This window comes from Fusarium proliferatum (assembly GCF_900067095.1).
Source record: "Fusarium proliferatum ET1 genome assembly, contig: FPRO_scaffold008, whole genome shotgun sequence".
Classification (NCBI taxonomy): domain Eukaryota; kingdom Fungi; phylum Ascomycota; class Sordariomycetes; order Hypocreales; family Nectriaceae; genus Fusarium; species Fusarium proliferatum.
In genome coordinates this window covers 1568936-1582338 of record NW_022194797.1, presented here as the reverse complement: position 1 = coordinate 1582338, position 13403 = coordinate 1568936, and the positions used below count along the sequence as shown (strand labels likewise).

Genomic DNA, 13403 nt, shown 5'->3' with positions numbered 1-13403 from the left:
TCTAGCTAACATGACTGATGTCTTAATAACTAACATGTTTTACTCTCACACCACTTTTTAACTCTGCTAATTTCCTAAGCGTACTGCAGTCTCTCTTTGGTCCAGTCTGGGCGGAGATACTTGCTGTCAAACTTGACATCGAAGCTGGATGTGTGAGCGTAGTCTACCTCCCACTCGACCTTGACCTCACCACCCTGAGCGCTCTGACTCCAGACCGTAACGGCGATGGTATTTTCTCCATTGTAGTTCAGAACACCAGGAGGAACAGGGAAGGAGACTTGGTTGCCAATGTAAGGGTTGAATCGTCCGTACTGGTAGCCGTTGACAAACAGAAGAACTCTGACTTGGTTGCTGTAGCCCTTCTTCGTGGCAGAGAAGGTTGTGTTGGAAGGTGCCGTAAGCTTGAACGAGACACCGACATCTAGGCCATCGGGGATATCAAGATCGACCGTCGTTCTGTAGGCACGGACTCCAGCCGAAGGGTTGACGAGGGTTCCTTGTTTGGAAGAGTATGACTTCCACTTCTTGTCAGAGAAACCGGGCAAGTGAGCGCCGATACGCTCAGCGTAGAGACCACCTTCATTGAGGGGACCGCGGATGGGATCGATGACCTCGCCTTCAACGCTTCCAGCATGACCAGCAATCTTCCACTCAGAGAACTTATAACCCCCCTTGGCGGGGCCAACAAGAGTGGCGTTGGTGATACCACGAGGATCAAGAGCGCCGTCACGTAGATCGTGGCCTGAGTTATCCATCAGAACAACAAGAACGTTCTCTTTCTTGGACAGAGTGGCGTTCTTGAAGGAGAACTCTTGGCCTGCATGGCCAGTGGTGGCTTCGCCGAGATAAGATCCGATATAATCCGAGTTCAGCCAGACGGAATAGCCAAAGGCCATGCCACCTGTGAGGTTAAGGTAAACACCAGTAGGGGCAGAGCTCGTGGTGGGGAAAGTCGCTCTGTAAATGTGGTTTCCGTAGTGGATCTTGTACTCATCGACGTAGAGCACGGGGTTCTTCAGGTCGGGAACGAGGACCGCGTTGGTGGTGTTCTTCTTATCAGCAACTATTCAATGTCAGTACATCGAGTCATCTTAGCTACTGCGGTAATGCATACCAATCCAGGCCGAGGATGAAGTTTTGTAGTCGGTCTTGATCTCGGGCAAGCTGTCGGCATACTTCCAGGAGTCAAGCTTGGGCAACGTAACCTTTGAAGGACCCTTGAGCTTGATGGTGTACTTGTGGCCTTGCTTCGACGAAACCTTGACCTTCTCACCGTTCCAAGCGATGGACTTCAGAGACTCGGGAGCAAAGACAGTGATTTCGGTGGCGCTGTCGAGATCGCCCTGGATGTTGAGTTGTCCGTTCTTGATGGTGGCATGGCGAACGAGGTAGGGACCATGAACCAGAACTGTGAAAGTCAATATGGGTCTTTAACGTCTGTTGTTTCATCTGCAGAACTCACCAGTCTTGTTGGCGGGCGCGAACGGGTTGTTATCCAGTGTAGGCGCCCAGATATTGTAAGCAGTCTTTCGGTCAGCCAGAACAATGGTGGAGCCATCGTTCAGGTTGAGAGCGAAAAGACCCTTCTGCTGAGTGTAGTTGACAGTAACGCTCTTCTTGCCCGCCTTCACCTTGACGCCATTGAGAGACTTGTCATGCTTGAGCTCGGTGTGTCCCTTGAGGGTGAACTCTCCTTGCTCGCCCTCAGGAAGCCAAAGGACAATGACCTCCTTGTTGTCGATGATTGAGTAAGTGAGGACTTCGGCGGTCGAGTAGAGGAGTGTCTTCTTGCCGAAGTGAAAGTCAGCTGGGATAACCTTGGACTGATGGCCGTTGATAGTGATTGCGCCATCGTTCTGAGGAATGGTAACTAAAAGCTGTCAGTAGACGAGACGTAAAGCAGAATACCCAAACATACGTTTGCCCTCAGATGTCTTGACGTGAAGCTTGAAGGTCTCTTTGGTACCGGAAGGTGAGTGATCGTGTCGGGCAACGTAGAAAGCAGCATCATTTTCCTCATGTCGAAGCTCGGAGATCAAGATGGCATCGTTCGTGGAAAGAGAAGTACTGTTGGTAACTCGGATGGTTTTGGTAAGATCATGCGCAACTCGGGTGAAGAGAGTTAGCGACTTGGTCTCATAGTACTTATCCCAGATAGCGCGGTTCTCAGAGATGGGCGAAGAGTAATCGTAGCTAGTTGCAACAACAGGGCAAGCAAACCAACCCCAGTTGGTTCCACCGTACATCATGTACAGAGAAATGGCGGTGGCTTGCTGTGCGAGCAAGTCACGGTAGAAAATATTGGCAAAGTCAGGGCCGATATCGCCAGGGCAACCGCCCTCTGGGCCGCCCCATGGGTTGTAAGAACCGCCCTGGAACTCGGGCAAGAAGTGAGGTTGACGGGGAGATTGCTTGTTGAAGTAGGTGACATAGTCTTGGATGTTGTAAGGGACATATTCGCCGTTGGTGCCGGTGCACTCGTCGAGGTTGCAGCTCCAGCAGGAGGGGTAGCTGTCGACACCAGTGACATCGACGTTGCCGGTTGCATTGCGCTCGAAGTCGTTGGACCAAGAGAATGTGCGCTGCCGACCTGTCAACATCTATCCACAGTTTGTATTTGGAGAGGTAGAACTCACAGTGTTAGGCGCATTGTGGAATACAGGAACATCGATGCCGGCCTTTCTAGCGGACTCCTTGAGAAGTTGCATGTAGTTGGCCGTAGGCTCGTTCAAGATTCTCTTGTCGTCATTCTTCCACTGACCGCCCAACTCGTTCTCAATCTGCACTCGTCAGTTTAGTCTACGACTCACAACACTACAAACATACCTGGAACATGGCAACATTGCCGCCATTGGTAATGAGATGCGGCTCAATAATCTTGGAAATCTCAGTCCAATACTTAGACCAAGCCTTAGTGTATCTAGGATCATCGTTTCGAAGCTTGCCGTACTCTCCGGTGGTGACCCACAGAGGAAAACCTCCGGCGTTAGCCTCGGCATTGACGTAGGGACCAGGACGGATCAGGAGGTAGAGGCCGAGCTCCTTGGCAAGGGTCATGATGGACACGAAATCGTGGGCGCCATTTTCGAAGTCGAGGACGCCTGGAGTCGCTTCGTGATAGCCCCAGCTGTTGTAGATGCTGAACGCTGTGAAGCCGGCGGCTTTGATCTTTTCGAGCAAGTCGCGCCAGAGTTCGGGCCTTATAAATGTTAGATTCGCGCTTGGTTTGCGGAGGGGGTAAAGCGTACACAGGCAGACGCCAGTAGTGGAATTCACCCGAGAAGACAAAGATCCTCTCGCCATTGATTAGGTAACTGTGGTCGTCCCTGGGCTGTTTGTTAGCTGGATTTAAAGGCGGCAATCGAGTGAATCACCATTCAACAATGTTTGTGAGTCCATTGTCTTGAATTGGAACGTCTTTTGTCTCTTGTCCAATTGACAAACCAGCCAAGGCAAGCAGCCCGACAGCTGAAAGTGAAAGAAACTTCATCGTGACTTGCTATGCTGACCAATCTCAAGCTCGCGTGCACAGCATCACCCAGAACTTATATACGCGCATTCAATGCCACCATAAAAGTCATCTCGGCCACTGATGACCCGCATTACATGACATGACATAGCTCCCCCACGGCTCACACTCCCGAATCGTGTCGATCAAAAAGTCTGGGGCTCGGTGGTGCTCTTCACCGATGAATTGAATTGAGGGGTACGATGATCAGCCGGAGAATATAACGCGTCAATGGGAATTTCGCCATGGGACGGTAGCGTTGCAATGTCAATTCTTAGACGAGAGTTTATTGCGTCTGATGACATTTACTCCATGTTTTCTCCACATTCACCCGCATTTCTATTGACGCGGCTCTGGTAGTACAAGTGTCATTTTACGTGCATCGGCCCTATTAGCCGTGTTGGTCAACATCTTGCTCCCCAACCAATGCCATCGTCTCATACCTTGACTGATCAAGCAACTCATAGCCCGAATTGCCGTTATTCCATGCGATGGCATCTTTCGATGCTGGACAACCGGGGTCCAACCAGTAAGTGCACAAAATTTTCCTAACGGCTTTCTTGGCTGCCTCGAAGCTTGTTGTTGGACTGATCTGCTGCAGTTGTGATGGTCAAGACCCCCGTCGTCCGATACGCCCAGAAAGCACCATAATCGACAATGCGCTTGACGGTGTAAGAATCCTCTATGATCTATGGACAAGATCTAAGCTTAATCGACTGGCACGTTGCGTTGCAACCGATCATCTTCATATGAAGGCAGCTGCAGGTACAAATAGTAACGTCAAGGACGGATTGGGCCTCATGTGCCACCAAACCTTGCATCCTTCAGCATGCTATGGAGCGGTTTTATACACCCAGGTGTATATTGAGATCCCAAGAGTGCTATCGGCCTACTACTAAGCCTGAGTGAGGGATTTATGCTCTGAACATGTTCGTTCCATCAACTGACCATCACATCCTTTTCAGTGCACTTATTCGACTTTCCCGGCACCTCGCGAACCAGCTGATATCTCTCATTCCATCAAATCCATGAGGCAGCCCCGGCCAAAGATGAAACTCGACTTCAACATGCTCGTTAGCCAATCTCTTTGCATACTCCAGATTCTCATCCCTAAACAGATCGAGACTTCCCACATCGATATAAGTGGAAGGCAAGCCTCGCAGCGTTTCAGCCCGAGCTGGTATCGCGTAAGATAAACCTTGCGGATCATCCTTCTGTCGAACCTCAGAGGCGTACGCATTCCATACAAGTTTGGCGCCTTCAGGCTTCCAGGCCATGAGGTCAAGGATTGGATCGTCTTTCTCAACATGATCTCTGTCGTCTAACATCGGGTAGACGAGAAGCTGCTTCGCAATCGGAGGATCAAGCTGCCGATCTCTCGCCATCAAAGCAAGACCCGCGGCGAGTCCTCCACCAGCGCTGTCGCCGTGCAGAGCGATCTTCTTAGGATCGACGTTGAGCTCTGCCGCAGACTTCGACACAAATTGAAGAGCCGCATACCCGTCTTCGACACTAGAGGGAGCAGGATGTTCCGGCGCCAGCCGGTAAGACACCGCGAAGTATGGAAGCTTTGAATCATTCGCGAAACGGGCGATTTGAGGCGCAAACAGCTCCACGTAACAAGAGACATAACCACCGCCGTGGAAGTACATCACAGCTGGCGTAGGCTTGTCCGAGGCCAACGTCTCCTCTGAGGCGAAGCGGGTGACTTTAATCTCGGCACCATCATAACTTTTGACTTTGAATACAGTCTCCTTCACGCCATCGGGGTACGGAGAATTCGTGACGACTCGCCGGATGACATCTTCAGTACTCTTTCTGATCTCAAACACAGATCTGGATGGCTCGGGCTTGGGTCCCTTGGTAACGGGCCCGAGAGCTTTGAGGTATTCAGGATCATATTTCAAACCAGTCATGATAGGAGAACCAGATTTGAAGGTATTTGACAAAGATCGACGAGGGCGAAGTAAGACGATTGCGTTCAATTATAGGCAAATAACTTTAGGCTATATGTATATATCCCGCAAGTGGCTGACAGGCTGACTCCGCAGTCTCGACCGAGCCACTGGTTCAAAACAATGTTCGTGGTCTGATACTTCTGGATCGAAAACACCACTCAATATCCGGAACAGGAGATTAGAACCATTGGTCGTGTCCATAAATCCAACTGGAAAAATTCCCCTTAACTTTTCGCAATCTGCATTCTTTATCGATCAAAGATGTAAGACCGGCTGAAAGAAACAGCGACGACTAGCCAATAAGTCCAAGCTACTTCAACAGGGAGATGACTCCGAATATTACCAATCATGTATCAATCTGTCAATATCAAGCAAGTCCAGACTTTCCTCGTCCAACTCATGCCAGTCGTCCCAAAACGCTGCTGCATTATGCTTGCCCCTTTCGCCGATACCCCGACCTTTCTGGGCCACGAGGTCGAGCTTTAACTTATCAAAAGAAATCTCGATCTTTCCATCCCCGAGAAACTTCGCCCATCCATAGTTTTTGTCGCCCCGGAATATTTTAAACTTTTTGGATGTTCTCTTGCCGCGCCATGTGAATGGCACCTTGCGAGTCGAAGCGTCTGTTGGGCATTTATCGAAGATGAAGAGTGCTGTGTAGTTCGTTCGGCCCAAACCGAGATAACCACGCAGCGTCCCACCGTCTCCTGGGGAGAGGACTATGCTGCAGAATTCTTCGTGGTTCCGTTGAGACTCGTCATCGCAGCAGGGGTAAAATGTTTCGATGGCGTACTTTCCTTTCAAGTTTCCCAGGGGCTTTGGAGGCGGCATTGCAACTTGTGAGTTCTCTAACTTGGCCGTCGTTGATCCCTTCGTTTTCTTGGATGCAGGCTGTTTGGGGGCTTCGTCTGATTTTCTTTTCTTGGTGGTGATTGTCTCGGCCTTTTCTTGTTCTCTCTCAACCATGCTCGATTAAGTTGCGATCAATTACGGGACCGCGTTTTCTGTTACTTCCTGACTGCAACAGTCTATCCCATTTGAGGTTAGCGGTTACTGACCCTTTGCCGTGCTAGCCCAAGATGTCAACGCGAAACTGGCCTGCAATATGGAGTACATTTGCGCCATCACGAATGGAGCAAAAGCATATCCACCATAACGATAAAAGCTTCAAAAAATACATACAACAGCGGGGATTCGCTGGTCGTCACCGACCCAACTACTAATCCGCCCCTTACAGGCTTGACGATGGGAGAGCGGACGGGATCCCGTATTTTCCTATAGGTATGGTCGTATGTGATATTCACAACCGGCATCGTGATTCACATGCTTTCCCATTGATAGAAGTGCCGGAGCTGTTATACACGCCTGTGAACATGTATGCGGGTCTCACTAGGGTCTAAGAGCCCCATAAAGATCGTAAGGTAGAGATGAGAAGAGCCTTAGGAGGGATCAAGAATTTGCTTTCAAGTTTTTCATAGTTCGTATACCGAGAGTAAAAGAAATGACACATTTATGGAACGTAGACTCAAGTGAGTTAGTGCTGAGTCTATGTTTCAAAGACATTTTTCTCGAAAACGAATCCCCAATAAAGCCTGCTTCAACAGTCTGTCAATCAACACTACTTAGAATGGCACAGGGCGAATCTGCGTAGGCTGGTTCTCTCCTGCAAAAAACGTGTTAGTACTCGTGCATCATGAAGACAGTAGAAAAAAACATACCTTCCATGATAGGTGAATAAAGCTTGTCGTCGATAAATGCCAGACCAGAACCTATCACTTGTTGTCAATCTCGAAACCGCTGAGGTCACCGTATGATAAAGCATACCTGAGAACTTGAGCTCGGGGGGGCCGCCATACTCTTCGACTTGAACGGGTTGAAGGTCATCGACCTCCTCTCTTTTGCGCCATAAGACGCGCTTGGGCATCATGGATCGATCCTCAAAGTTGAGACGGCCCAGAGCCCATTCGCCAGAGAATAAGCGACCGTCTCGAAGCTCAAAGATGGCAGCAGGGTCGCCAGGCTGGGCTTGGATCATGGGCTCGCCGTTGTCTCGGGGATTGCCGACGGGCTTTCCGTCGACAATGATCATGAATTTTCCGGGAATAGACATGTTGGATGGTAGTTGAGTTGTAGTACTTGAGTAGAATGGAAGATGGTTTGCGTGATGGTGATTCTACCTGAGTAACTGGGGATATGATGTGATATTTATACTACTTTAAAACTTCGTCACATGCCGACTTCTCTGTGTTGTTCCCACCAGCCTCTCCCAGTGTATCTCAACATCCGATCGGTCTCGGAGGATCTACATGCCATGAAAGAATGTCTTGGATAGCATGCATTGAAGCGTCAAGATCTACAAGTAAAATTGCTGTCGATGAAAATGGAACCACAAGCAACGCATGAATCGCGTGAGGGGATGTAAGACTGTTGACTCAGATGAAACCGAGAGGGGGTGTTGGTTCGGTGTCCACCTCCCGCCATTCCATCACCAGAACCCGTGAAGATTCCGAAAGCTTGAACGTACGTGTCAGTTCGCGTATTGCAAGGTCAACTTACGGGGTTGAATAACAACACTGCTGACTGACTTAACGTGCCGTGCTGAGCCTATAGCCAGGTTTTCCGTTTCCAGGAAGGTTTGTTGTTGGTCTGATAGCAAGTTCCCCAGCCGCAAAAATGCCAATCTAAGACCTAATTCATGTCTTAAGATCTCTTCCCCATCTTAGACATGTCCCTTGCTTCGCCAACACAAGACTTCCCTGCGGAAAGTTACAGCTCAGCAAGCTCATTGCCGTGAATAGCCATAATCTGCCGAAGGCTGATTGATCGACCAATTTTCAAGACAGATCTCAGTTCAGCTTCGAAATCAAAAACACTCCGGCTCCCCGGACGACCACGTAATGGGCGAACGCGAACCCGCACGGCACGGATGCGGGTCTTCGCGGAGGAAGTAAGGATGATCATTCCCGTGATGGGCCTATCAAGGAATCTAGAGAAGAGAAGAGAACTAGATTAGGAGATTTAAGTAAATCCAATATGGATTCAGTAAGAACTAGCCCCGATGTATTTTCCCAGAGATCTGAAGTTCTCTTCCTCCATGAGGGCATGTAGCTTCAGGTCTGTCTCAAACAATGATCTACACGCTTGAGATCTTGAATGTCTATTGTGGCAATAGCCAGGGTCCGAATGAGTGCTTTTTCGTGATCCCGTGTCTCACAATCTTGGTATCTCAGAATCATAGACGTCATACATGAGGTGTTTACTCCGTAGTTGTTACTTGATTTACCCGGAGTCCAGATCTCGAATTGATGTCGTGTCCCAGACATGTCTCAAGGACATGGCAAGATATCCGGCGAATGGCTTCGCATATGATTGGAGACACCTCCGTACCCAAATGCCGCACCTTCAGCGGCCAAGTAACGAGGGAAGACTGTGTTGGAGTACTCTGTGGTTGTCCCTTTGTGGTTACAGACAAGCTCTATCCGAAATACCGAGGGGTTGGGGTTACACTCGTGATACCCGTAGCGACGCCGAACTTTTCTCCGGGACGCATAGCTACTATTGTTCTATATACGGCCTTGAGTACTTGAAATAGATCTGTAAAAGCTTAAGCTGAGCTCTTGTTAGGACGGTCGTAGTCACGTTTGCATTTCGAACCAATGGCCAAGAGGCGATTCTCCGAAATTATCTCCGCTCTTTCCAGAACAAGATACACCTCCGATGACAGAATATACTACCAAAATGAGCGATATGACTATAATTTTGTATAAAAGAATTGTTATTAAGATAGTCATCAGTAAATCAAGCCTTTTGTACAGTATCTTGTTCTTAATCATCTGCCCATCATGCTCGGTTCTCTTGTCGTCCTGCTTCTTGCCAACTTGTCCATCGCCTCGCCAACTTTGGAGAAGCGAGCCATTACATGTCTCAAAGTTGGCCAAACAGCCACTGCCTCGTGGACCAATAGTGCTGGGAAGAAGTGTACTTTTACGGGCGTTGTTGGTAGCAACTATGGTGCCAATCCTTCCGGGTCAGGAGAGTGAGTTTTGCAGCTACCCTCTTCTGTAAAGACATAATGCTGATTCGAACAGTTACTCTTGTAACGGAAGATGTGGAGCCGGGTGCAGCGGCACTGCTATTGGCAACGTCTATACACAGGATTGCTTCTCCCACGATATCTGCTCGTACTTCAACTCCGCTTCCGGAGGTGCTAGGTAAGTTTTCTTTTTAAAAGGGTAGAGAGTTGATGTTAACCTCGATAGTGACCCCAACTGCGGAGCTGCTTACAATGCTGCTGTCGATGATACTGCTCTAGGTTTTGCGAATGGTTGCAGCCAGACGAACCCAAGCAACAGTGTTGCCAAACCTAATAGTGCTCCGGTATGCACATAGAACGGCTCACACTTTTCTCAGAGGATCAGCGATGACCTTCCAAGCTATGAACCATACTGTTCAAGTCAGCCGTTGTCTACAAAGTACGTTGTCATTTTTTAATGCACTTGTTGCGTGGCTTTGTTGAAACTATTGTATCTGGTGCATGCAATGAGTCTTGGCCGATATTCCTTCTCTGTTTAGGTATATGGCCTCGTCCATAGAACTCTGCACTTTCTTTTCGCTTTTAATCCATTCGGACTTTCCAGAGGCGCCATGCAAGTCAGACCATTGACTTCCTTACTCAAGGTTTTGCTTGTGAACTGAGAATCAGCCATTGCTGTGACTTCCTTCGTTTACTTTTAATTCTAAAGTAGCTTCGTAACGACCATCGAGAGCCTCAAGAGTTGTCCATCAGGTCATATGTAGCTAATGCGAACTTGAAGAACGGTAACTGCGTTCACTCTGAAATCCGAGACGACGGACGACATCTTCATGCTGACTTGGCCTGGCATCGATCTGATTCGTTCGCTGACCGAGAACTCCTGTTCATACCCATGCATCTGACCCCAGAGAATGGCACTAACCCTGCAACTGAGGATGGCACCAAAGTCCTTGAAGCGACCTTTGGAGAAGTAAGTTGAAAAGTGGTACATGATTCGACATCCATCGTGTACAGAATCTGACCCAGCAAACCACATTTCAATATCTAAACCAACTGTTTGTTTACAGTTAATTTCTTAAACTTCTTTCATTAGATCCCTAGACTCAGAAAACTCTGCATTCTCAGCATGCCTTCGACCCAGTGCGATGCCCAAGTACAAGCCCAGGACTCCGATACTAGTCGCAGAGCTCAATGGGTAGCCATCAGCAAACACCAAGCTGAGCTCAGCGATATTTGGGGAAGATTGGAGCACCATCCCTCCTACAACGGGGTCTTCTCCCTCGGCAAAGATGGCATTCTGCGCTCGCTGGGCCCCGACCGCGATGTTCACGATGCTGTCCCTTTATCGCTTCATTTGATCAAGGCGCTTCTTGACCGTCTGCCTTTCCGCCCTGAGAATGAGATCGATTTTTGTGGTGTCGATGGCAGAAACACACCCAAGGAGCAATGGTATCATCCCGACAAGGGTTTGTTGCCTCCGCCCCTCATTCAGACGGAAGAACAGAGGAAGTTGATTGAATCGAAGAGGGATGAAACAAGGAGAAGGCTGGAGGAGGCGAAGACGAGGCCGCGTTGCCCGCCCCAGATCATGTCGGACCACGATCTAGGGCTGAAAGAATTATCATCTGAAGATGTATCTTAAGCCTTCAATCCAGCACAGGTCCTCGGAGACGGTCTTCACGAGAGTAACCAGAGTCACAGTACTGCCTGCCATCGGAAAATAGAATTGCCATTTTGTCGGAAGATACCGAAACATACATGGCTTATCCCGTTACCGAACTCCAATTGAATGGGATAACAATCTTGGCTGGGCAACGAAAAGGCATGACTGCTCAGCCGCAATCGTCAATTTTCGATCAGTGACATACATTGGCTGCTAAGTTGGGTGCTAGGGCTGAAATAAGAACGGAATGTGCCATGAATAACTAAAATGCTTAGCTCTTCAGCTGGTCTCGCGGCGGCCTCTTGTGGCGTGAACTATTGAAGCTATTCTCAACATGAAGCAAGGCATAATTTCGGTAGTCGACATTGGAACATTTAAGCTTAACCTGCAAGCACAAATGATCATAAAATCTCCAGGGTTCATCGTGATTTTTAAGTGGAATGACAACTGGTTTTATTGCTGACAGCTCTCGTATAGAGCTGGAGACACGTCGGGTCTCCCGTGGTGCACTGACGAAGCTGAAGCTATTTCTGTACACGACAGTTGTTTCTAGCGCTAAACACAGCCCCCAGATGGTAAAGCTGGCGCCTGAGTGGCTGGCCTAACAGCCCAGCTGCAGGGCTCCGATGGTCTGGACCAGCAAAGCCACCGACAGTGCCACCACCTGAACCAGCAGCAAGGTTCAGAAATCAAGGGAGGGAGCTTAGCTCAGGTATAATAAACAAGCTTCTTTCAGCTCGAGCTGGAATCCTCATTTTCTGCAGATCTCTCACGATACTCCTTGACCCTTTGCAAGAAGTTGAGGTTGAAGATATCTTGAACACGACACGGACGTTAAGGTTACATCCGCCAATAACCGTCGACATGCGTTTCGCTGGCAGTCTCATCCTTGGCCTTTTGGCAGTAAACGGCCTGGCTCAAACAGTCATTCCTGATCAAGACGCAGAGCCTTCGGCCATCGCTCAACCAGAACCATCAGCGCCTGCTGCTGAGCCCTCAAATCCTGCTCAAGACCAACCCTCAGATGCTGGCGATGACGGAGATGCACAACCGACAGATGCGGATAGCGTTCCATCTGCCACAAATGGCCCTGAGCCAACTGCTGTTGAGCCATCAAATGAAGCTTCCCAAGCTTCGGGCGACGAACAACCCACCGCGACGGCGAGCGATGACGACGAGGACGCCTCCACAGCTGAAGGTACAGCGACAGCGGATGGTGAGACGAAAGCCGATGATCTTTGCAGTCACGCAAGCTAACAGTGACTGAAGCTACTGCCACAGATGCCGATGCGACAGCTACAGCGTCCGAGACCGACGACGATGACTCGACCGACACAGCCACTGCGACAGCTACATCCAGCTCTGCCCCTACAAGCACAGGCACCGTAGTCGAAGTCGATCTCAAGAACGCTACAATTGGCGAAAACGCTCAACTCGTCAAGGTTGATGGCAAGGACGCCATGTAAGTCCCCAAAGCTTCCCTGTCGCCTAACTCCACTAACTTTCGCCCCAGTAAATTGAGCGCCCCCGCCAACGGCCAAGCAACCTTCAGCGTCGCCGTCGACAGCGACGATGAATTGAACACGGACGAGCTCATCTACATTGTCGCATCGATCCTCGTCGGCGAGCCAAGCAGCGCGAAACTCCGACGACGAGCCGAAAAGACCGATTGTACACTGCAGATCCAGGCTGACGGGCAGAACGTCTATGAGGAGCCGCTCTATACCAACAATGGCCAGTTCCAGGACGTTACCAGTAGCGGCATCCAGTCTTCGGATAAGCCCGAGGTGCAGGTCACGCAAAAGTGCGGCGACAAGCCATCGCCTCTGACTGTGAACAACGTTCGTGTTGGAAACGAGAGTGGCGTCAAGTCAAGCGCTGGCTCTGGAGGCTCGGGCAGTGGTGGAAGCGGAAGCGGTAGCGGAAGTGGAAGTGGAAGCGGTGGAAAGGGCGGCAGCGGTGACAAGACTTCCACGGCGACGGGTGCTTCAGCGAGCGAAACTGGCGACTCCGGTAATATCGGTGCTAGGACCAGGGCCAGTATTGGAGCTCTTGCTGCTGCTATCCTGGCCGCTGCCGCCATGTTGTAAATGGACGCATCTATTTGGTTGACATCAAGATTGCTTAGCGGGCATTGGGAACTAGATTATACGAATCATTATTCACGACAAAACTAATTACACATAATTGAGTAATCGTATATACGGCCAATTCTCGTTGTTCAATTGTGCGCGTTGCCAA

At 49.6% G+C, this 13403-nt stretch overlaps 6 protein-coding genes and 1 non-coding gene across 7 annotated transcripts; 2 read left to right on the top strand and 5 right to left on the bottom strand.

Annotated features, from left to right (window-relative positions):
* Positions 1-74: 74 nt before the first annotated feature.
* Positions 75-3490, bottom strand: FPRO_14303 (uncharacterized protein; the record flags this gene model as incomplete). Its single annotated transcript, XM_031219312.1, has 8 exons — positions 75-1063; positions 1115-1408; positions 1463-1870; positions 1919-2582; positions 2637-2780; positions 2827-3199; positions 3249-3326; positions 3375-3490. The coding sequence occupies 8 exons, from the start codon at positions 3488-3490 to the stop codon at positions 75-77; spliced, it is 3066 nt and encodes a 1021-aa protein (XP_031085084.1).
* A 968-nt stretch (positions 3491-4458) lies between these two features.
* On the bottom strand, positions 4459-5424 carry FPRO_14302 (uncharacterized protein; the record flags this gene model as incomplete). Its single annotated transcript, XM_031219311.1, has 1 exon — positions 4459-5424. The coding sequence occupies one exon, from the start codon at positions 5422-5424 to the stop codon at positions 4459-4461; it is 966 nt and encodes a 321-aa protein (XP_031085083.1).
* A 381-nt stretch (positions 5425-5805) lies between these two features.
* FPRO_14301 (uncharacterized protein) lies at positions 5806-6432 on the bottom strand (the record flags this gene model as incomplete). The annotated part of the gene is made up of 1 exon (XM_031219310.1): positions 5806-6432. The coding sequence occupies one exon, from the start codon at positions 6430-6432 to the stop codon at positions 5806-5808; it is 627 nt and encodes a 208-aa protein (XP_031085082.1).
* Positions 6433-6641: 209 nt separating this feature from the next.
* On the bottom strand, positions 6642-6757 carry rrna32. The gene has a single exon (XR_004093494.1). It is a non-coding gene; the product is annotated as a ribosomal RNA (ribosomal RNA).
* A 331-nt stretch (positions 6758-7088) lies between these two features.
* On the bottom strand, positions 7089-7576 carry FPRO_14300 (uncharacterized protein; the record flags this gene model as incomplete). Its single annotated transcript, XM_031219309.1, has 3 exons — positions 7089-7129; positions 7185-7235; positions 7291-7576. 3 exons carry the CDS (start codon positions 7574-7576, stop codon positions 7089-7091), a joined length of 378 nt encoding a protein of 125 aa, XP_031085081.1.
* A 1732-nt stretch (positions 7577-9308) lies between these two features.
* On the top strand, positions 9309-11141 carry FPRO_14299 (uncharacterized protein; the record flags this gene model as incomplete). Its single annotated transcript, XM_031219308.1, has 5 exons — positions 9309-9502; positions 9555-9677; positions 9726-9843; positions 10281-10469; positions 10593-11141. The coding sequence occupies 5 exons, from the start codon at positions 9309-9311 to the stop codon at positions 11139-11141; spliced, it is 1173 nt and encodes a 390-aa protein (XP_031085080.1).
* Positions 11142-12026: 885 nt separating this feature from the next.
* FPRO_14298 (uncharacterized protein) lies at positions 12027-13252 on the top strand (the record flags this gene model as incomplete). The annotated part of the gene is made up of 3 exons (XM_031219307.1): positions 12027-12378; positions 12432-12624; positions 12676-13252. 3 exons carry the CDS (start codon positions 12027-12029, stop codon positions 13250-13252), a joined length of 1122 nt encoding a protein of 373 aa, XP_031085079.1.
* Between the last annotated feature and the right edge of the window lie 151 nt (positions 13253-13403).